The 8,237-nt window shown below is 37.8% G+C and overlaps 1 protein-coding gene across 1 annotated transcript; it reads left to right on the top strand.

The window, feature by feature from the left end:
- The first annotated feature begins 3,299 nt into the window (after nucleotides 1-3,299).
- Nucleotides 3,300-7,417, top strand: irf1b (interferon regulatory factor 1b). The gene is made up of 10 exons (XM_079648289.1): nucleotides 3,300-3,456; nucleotides 4,201-4,293; nucleotides 4,895-4,994; nucleotides 5,099-5,266; nucleotides 5,410-5,450; nucleotides 5,622-5,715; nucleotides 5,871-5,987; nucleotides 6,121-6,149; nucleotides 6,337-6,451; nucleotides 6,743-7,417. The coding sequence occupies exons 2-10, from the start codon at nucleotides 4,207-4,209 to the stop codon at nucleotides 6,829-6,831; spliced, it is 840 nt and encodes a 279-aa protein (XP_079504415.1). The 5' UTR covers nucleotides 3,300-3,456; nucleotides 4,201-4,206; the 3' UTR covers nucleotides 6,832-7,417.
- Nucleotides 7,418-8,237: the final 820 nt, after the last annotated feature.

An 8,237-nucleotide genomic window follows, 5' to 3' on the forward strand; every position in this document is an offset into this window, starting at 1 on the left:
AGACGGACCACTTTTAGACAAAATGTACTCTCCAATAAAGGCAGCTCTTTGTGGAATAGCCTCCCAACTAAGATACGGGATTGTCACACTCTCAATAGTTTTAAAGGTCAACTCAAAGAATGGTTGAGAAACAAATAGACGTGCAATCACCGCTAAATGCACTTTAATACAGGGGTATCTCCTATCGCACTTTATGTAGCTCTTTTATCTTCTACATTGTACTGCCATGTGGTTAATGCTTGTATATGCTGCTCATGCTCTTTCTGCATATCATGTATTTATTTTTTGCTATGTATATAAATATCATGTTCTTAAATGTTGTATGTGAGGGACTACGGATGGAAATGAGATCAAAGCTAAAATCCGGCATATTTACATTTGAAGCATTGTTTGTTTAACGTGTTCATCAATGTGCATTGTCCCTGTTCAAATAAACGATTAAATGAAAATGAAAATAAGAAAAAGCCTCAACCGAGGTAAGAGAAAAGCTAAACGTTCAACCAATTAAATGTAAACAAAAACAGAAAACAATCTGTGAGGGTAGAATTAAAAAAAACCCGTACAAACAAGCCAGAAAAAAATGAAATCCAAACAGAATTTTTTACAAAAATGTGTCATGATTAAAAAATAAATCCCAAAGAAAAACTATCAAATTCTCACAAAATTCAGATCAAATTGAATAAAATACGTTATCTGAAAGAAATGTGATATACCCTGCTGTTTGAGCCCTCTAACTCCTCCATCTACATGAGGTCAGGGTGTAATTGGTGGCCAACTAACTAAGGCTTTGACATGAGCCGGTGTCAGAGAGCTGTTAAGGCAGATGGTGTGCAGGGAGATTGGATGCTCAAGCTGCTCGTCTCATCCCAAAGCCTCAAATTAATGTCTTATCTTTGCAGGTGGCCTAAATAATAAGAATCACTGTCACTGTGTGCATGGGGGGCAATACATATCCAGTAATATCTCACTAGGGGTAAAACAAATAACCTAAATGCAGTTTAGCAAGGATAATACTTAGAAACAGTCACTGGTATAAAGCTAATATTAACCCTAAGATAAGTGTGTAAATAAAGTAGGTGAAAAGTGACGGTAACTTACGGAAATGCTAGGTAAGCTGATTTGACGATGATCTGATTTGTTTACAGATGTAAATCTTGCTGCTGAAAGGATAGTTGTTGTTTGATATTGTTAAATTCATTTAAAAATAAATGAATAAAACTATGTGTTTTAAAACAATTAGATGCTACCAGAGATTATTTTTTATCATTGCTTTATTTTTATTATTGCTTTTAGGATGTCTATCACCATCTGGCAAAGGGACTATCGATGAAAGCTAGCCTTTTGGCTAATTCAACTTTTACATGTTTTTAATATGTTGATTAAGGTACACCGTCCCTTGTTTTAAATACATCAATTCAATGTCTATGTTTTGTCTGGGTTTTTTTCTATTGGCCCCAAAGTAAAGAGATGCTTCAAAACATGAAACATATGAGAGAAGTCAGAAAATAAATGAACACTACCTGTGTATATCAGATGAATCCCTAAGATGCATGTTCCCCACAGGAAGTAACCACCAATAAAGGCTGACAGTAAAGATGCCTTTTTTAAATAATTGAAAAAACAAAAAATTGCAACATGAGAGTAAACCCAACAAAGTTACAGAAGTCACATGCTTCCTTTAAAACTGCTGTCATTCCTCTAGAGGGATTTGACAACAATAATTGGGATGATTTCCCCCTACAAATCCAGATTTCTGTCTTCACTGGGAAAACCCACAGGCTGCCTGCCGGTGTAAACTCCGCAGAAAAACTCCCTGCCTTTCCTTTTCCAGACGCGCATGCTCGAGCCTGAAAAAAAGAAACGCGCATCAGCCGGTGCATTAGCGCGCGAACACACACGAGGGAAGCCCCTAAATGGACAGCACCAGGAGCTGCCAAAACACCGGTGTGGGGTTTCCCATTTTCCCATGGAAAAGCGATCCATGTGTGCACTCTCAATGTTACATAATGAAAGTCCCGGTATCAATCAAGTGAGAGAACCATAACCGAAGTTCAAAATAGTATACCAACATATCTGAATATAGATCACGTGCTGTTATGTCCATGCACTCTATAGCAGATTTGTGCACCCATGGATTAAATACATTTCATGAGCTCTAGGTGAAATATTGTCATGTATATAAAGCCTATTATGTGTGTAAAAAGCCATGGCAGGCACCTGTCTGGCTGAGCAGTGAGCACACACAGCTGCTGCTTCCGTGTAGCTCCTCTCAACGCTGCGTCATCACCACAGCCTGCTGCATGTCCCACATTCAGGCCTGTACTGTACTGCCCCTGTGGAGAAAGAAATTACTACATCATTTCCTATAAATGCTCTATTTCTCAGCCTGGTGGCTGTTTATACTAAAGGGCTGGTCCCAGGCTTGTTGATCACATGATATTATGATATCATGATATATTGGCTTTATCAGGTCAATGAGTTGTTTGCAGGTTGTTTAATACGTTTATGATGCATAGTTGTATTTGATTGAGATAGCTTGCATTTTGCAAAATATGTCAAACTGCAGATTGATTTAACATGTTGTTCACGAGCCCTATACTATATTTAAAGATACATATTATTATTATTATTATTACATTATTGTTATAATTTGCACTCATTATATGCTTATATACTGTATATGACACATTAATATACACTTTCTTTGATATATGTAAATAACAAAAAACACCTGCAAATATTAAACGTATGCAATAAGCAGGCCAATTGCAAAGTCTGCAGAAATGCCCCATTCTAAATTATTATTAAAAATAATTATAATAATAAAATGGGGGTGACACACAGGTTAAGAGGCTCATTGATGTTATAGGGTCGTTCCCGTCTACGTGCTGTAAGACATCATAATCATCCCCATGTTGTTATAAACTTCCTTTTGCTTTCAACGGCGTGATTTCTCGGAAACAGGTCTATGGCAGAAAGCTGCTGGCATCTGCGCATGCGCCTGCACACTGTAGAAAATATTAATCCTACCTAACTGGATTTTTATGTTTTTATTACAAGTGGATAATTTTCTGCCAATATGCAAAGATTAGATACATTGTTTACAGTGAAATTCATTCTTGTTGAAATATATTTCCGGATTAGAAACTAATACGAGTTGCTTGCACTGATAAGCGTTTTCTTATCAAACATGCACACTCCACTTTTTTTTTTTTTATTCTCGTGATCGACATGTTTTACAGCAGCCGGGGAAAACCCATGTTTTCGTCCTCTCCCTATAAAAGAGAGAGGCAGCTCTGTGAGGAGACTTAACGCACTTCTGATCAAGACAGATCTCCAAGTGGACAACTCAAAGAAGAGGGGAAGCTTCATATTACTTTGGAAGAAACACTTAAACCAATCGAACTACTTTTCTGCGTTTTTCCTCTTACGGATCATCATAGAACAACCAAATCTGTAAGTGATTTGATATCAATGTATAACTTGTGCTTGCTTGGCAATGGCATGCCTTAGATTGAAACATTGTTATTACCGGGAGCTGCTTTTGATGATAAATATTGGAAATCTTGAAAAAATTAACTGAAAGATAACTTTGCTAGTAGCTTCAAACAAACACCTCAACGAATTTAGTGATGTTTGTATTTATTCGCATAGTATTTTTTGCGTTATTCTTTGCATGTGGTGTGCACGAATTACGCAAAGGACTTTTATTGATTCGCAGGATTTTTTTAATAGGGAGTTTTTTTTTATACCTTTTTGTCTGCTATCTATCGCATACATTCAGCATTGCACGAGGAGGTGTGTCTGCCCGCGCGCGGGGATCTTTGGACACGCGCCTTTCCAGTGCCACCTGTGTGGATACAATTGACTTGCACGACTTTTTTTCAAACTTTTGGACTTCTAAATTAGTCCAAGTGGAATTTAAGACATTAATCATTTTAAAAGGACTACATGTTAAATCAGTACAGGTTTTTTTTGGGTCTTTTGTGACCTTCATAAGTAGCCTGACTCCTACACGCCCCCCAGCCTGTCTGCCCCGGCCGTGAACCTCGCGCAGCCTCACGCACGGCCAGCAGGCAGCAGTAAATCTAAAAGTTCAGGCAGATGTTGAAGTCGATTTCCTCTCACTGCTGTTGTATATCACACACTGCACTTCTTGTTTATCTAAAGACTCCTTTCCTCTGTTGATGCATATTTTAGGCAAACATGCCGGTAAAAAGGGAGAGGATGAGGCAATGGCTGGAGAAACAGATCGAGTTATGTACCGTCTCGGGTCTCAGCTGGGTGGACAAGGTGAGAAGTGAATTTTCTTCTGAAACAAATGTGATTGGTTCATGTCAATGTCATTTACTGAAAGCGTATTCAGCATATTGAGAGGAGTAGAAACAGACATTCTGAATGCAACAGGGAAGTGATGTGACCTGCATGAGTTTTTTTTAAAAATGTTGTTCCGAAGCTCACCACACAATATTTGCATGCTACTCTTACAGTAGCTTGTTTGATGCACCAGCTGGGTTGCGTTTTGGTGGTGTGCTCAAAAACAAAAAAAACGTATAGCTGACAGTTTATTAAAAACATTTGGCAACTATGGTAACCGTTTAAACAGACTCTTCAAACAAAAGACACTGAGAGATAGTTGTAACCCAAGTTTGTCTCTTTCTCACAGATTTTCAAGCATATTCTTTGTTGAACTAAAGAAAAATAACAATAATAAAAGTTTTTTGGTGTGCTGTGCAAAATATATGTTATGGCTCTGCAATAGATAATTGTTAACGGTAACCTAATCTAAGTTAGATTCTGAATTAGATTGACAGCTACTTACATATTTGAAATGTTGTGTTGTGTAGTTTTTTTCTTTGAATCTTTGTTCCAACCTTTTGTACTTATTTTTTAGGATTCGAAAATGTTCTCAATTCCCTGGAAACATGCGGCCCGACACGGCTGGGAGATGGATAAGGACGCATGCCTGTTCAAAAAATGGGCACTCCACACAGGTGAGCAAGTGTGAATACACACCCTAACTTTGCACAGAATAATGCAAACCCTCTTCTTTTGTTTGGATGAACAATCATGAGACTAAACAAAATGTATTCTGCAGGAAAATACATTGAAGGTCAAGCCTGTGACCCCAAGACATGGAAAGCCAACTTCCGCTGTGCAATGAACTCACTGCCTGACATCGAGGAGGTGAAAGACAAGAGCATCAACAAAGGCCACCAAGCTGTGCGTGTCTTCAGGATGCTGCCTGTGTGCCCCAAATCTAGAGGTGAGAAAACTAATAAGAAGCCAGCAAGAATCTTTATATATAATTTCCATTGGTGTGAAGCCACTGCCGCATGCTGATTTGTTTTTTTACTTCACACATTGAGCTGTTTAAGTAATGAAAATGTCTTTCTTTCATCTACACAGTTAAACGAAGCAAGACAACGCAAACAAAGTCCAGAACGAAGGTAAATACTCCTGATATCTTGTGATTCGTAATAATTGTTGCATAGTAAAAGGTATTTTCACATTAAATATATATTTAAAAAATAATCAGAGCTAGAAATAAAGCTGTAGATGTATTTTTTATCTTATGGGGAAATTATAAATCTCACAAAATGTAATTTCTATTTCAACAGAACGCGATCAAGATGGAGGAAGACTCAATCAGTACAGAGCCTTCGTCCACTCAGGAGAACAATGTGGACAGCACAGTGAAAAATGAGCAGACAGGTGAGGAAGAAACATATGGATAGTTGAGGAAGACACTTTAAACAATAGAATTTTCACTGGCATTCATTCAAAACTGTTGAACAAGTATATAGATTAGATAGACTATTATCTGGAGAATAACGTGTACTTAATGCTATTTTTTGCCATCTTTGCAGATTTTTCATTCCTGAATCCATCTGAAGTTCCTGATTGGTCTGTGTCATTTGAAATCGACTCCAGCTTTCCAAACAACTTCTGCCACAGATTTGAAGTTTCACCTGAGCACAGCTCCGGTAAGACAACAACACCAAACGCACTCTTGCTAATAAATGGTTTATGTAATAATGAAAGGTAGTGGAATGCTATCACAGCGCTGTACTCATCCTTCCCTTTTTTTCTCCTTCTCTCCTTGCTGTGATCTTCCAGATTACAACTCAACAGAAGATATCATCAATGTAAGCATGGCACCCACTCTTGCAAGCATGCATTTTTCATTGACAGGAATACCCATGTTTGTCTTAAGGTGCCTGTTTGGCTTGTGTAATAATTCCCACAACAATAAGACAAGACTGTTATGATTGGGATAAGTCCAATTGCTCAAAATATTATAGCCATACTCAGTCCAGTGTTGCTCTTTTTTAGATTTGCCAAAAACTGGAGCAAGAATCCTGGCCGACATTCCCTTCAGACAGCATTGGGTTCCTGAGCGATGAAGCATACGCCAGTCCAGGAAGCCAGTGGAGTGAATCCTCCTCAGGTAAATGTTACTAGTTGATGGGTTGGATGCGGGTTAGGGTCTCAGCGATATTGCACATAGCCAAGAGACAGAATAACAAAAGAGTGTTCAAAACTAATGCAAAACCGTCTAAAATATTCTGACTTTAGGTCTACTTTAAGGGTAGAAAACACTACATTTCACACAATGTAACTCAGTAGCCTTTCGGCCTGATGTCTTTAAAGATTCCTGGTCATTCACCATGAAATGATAGGGATTTTATAATATGATGTATATTGTTCTAACCTATGATTTCCTTTGGTTGTTTTACAGCCGACGAGATAGAAGAAACCCCAAGCTATACCACATTGGGCTCAACCTACACAAATCGCACAGACGACCTCTGGTCCCCATTCCTGTAAACGAATTGAGATCTTCAGGATGGGATAGTGCTTTGACACTTTGGACTTTTAAAAAGCTTATCCTGTCCACCCCCCCTTCTCAGTGAATCACCCATCACCACCATCATGATCCCTCCATCCCAAATCAGAGATCTTTCTCCACCTCCATCAACCTTTTTGTACAGTTATTCAAGTGTTGTGTCGGGAGGAAGTCGCAAGCTGTTCATTTCTAATGTTGTTGGCTGGTTCAAGGCATTTTGGCGCTCAGTTTTTTGTCAGGAGTTCGTATGTGTGGACATGCGCAGGATCATACTCAGCTATGAATACACACAAGGGAAGCCAATGCTTACCTCTATAATGTAGTGGGATCAATATTTGACTTTTTAAAGTGTCAAATTCTAATAACTAGATAACATCCATTTTCCGTTATGTGCTCCTGTACATTTTAGTTTAAGGGATTAGAAATCATTTTAACAAACTTCTGGTGAAAGCTCTACTTTAATATATTACAGCCTTAAGTTCAGGAAGGAAAGTTGTACAAAGTTTCTGTAAATAGTTATTTTTGTTTGTGTGTGCTTTTTTCAGAAAATAAAAATGTGACTCTTTACTCTTTGTGTGTTTGTGTGCAGACAGTGAGATAAATGATTCTGACTAGATGTTAAAGTCAAAACATTTCCTCCCATTGCAATGTATGTCTCTTGGTCTTAATCAGTATAATAAACTGTATATGATATATATCCTAACTTAAATCCGAAAACAGTTTTAAAATGCTCAGATATCTCTTATCAATTCTCCGTTTGTAACAAGTCAAACTGGATTTTATATTTGTTGCTAACCTAAAACAAACCAATACAATCTATTTTATGTGCGGTTCAATTAAGAACAAGAGTTTTTGTGTATCTCACGAGGTGTTTTCACATAAGGAATAGGAACGAGTTACATCAATGTTTTTCTTTCCCATGGGGTTCCCCTATAATTCTACATATTTTTGAGGAAATAATGTAGTTGTGCAACACTTTCGCTATGAAAGTGGACATTACTCAGCGTTAAAAATAACACAAATAGCAATAATAACAGAGAAGGGTGTGAGGAGTTAAGCCCAGGTTTTGATACATTTGATAAATATGTCTGCATGTTTGCGGCAGCTTCATAACAAACCACTGGGCTAGCAGGAGAGATGACATTCTTTTAATTCATCACATCAATCTTTTCAGGTGTTGCTTATTACTGTAAACTGCGTAAGGAGACTTGGAAAAAACACTTCAAAGATAAAAATGTGATCATAACAACAAGTGCTCTCCAAACAAAGAAGCAACTTTAAAGTCTGGATTAAGGTTTGTTTTTGAAGTAAAACTACATAACATCCTTTACATTTTCAGATTGAAAGTAAAAATTGGCATGGGTTGTAGCCACAGTTGTAGACAAGG

This window comes from Notothenia rossii (assembly GCF_949606895.1).
Source record: "Notothenia rossii genome assembly, chromosome: 9".
Lineage (NCBI taxonomy): Eukaryota > Metazoa > Chordata > Actinopteri > Perciformes > Nototheniidae > Notothenia > Notothenia rossii.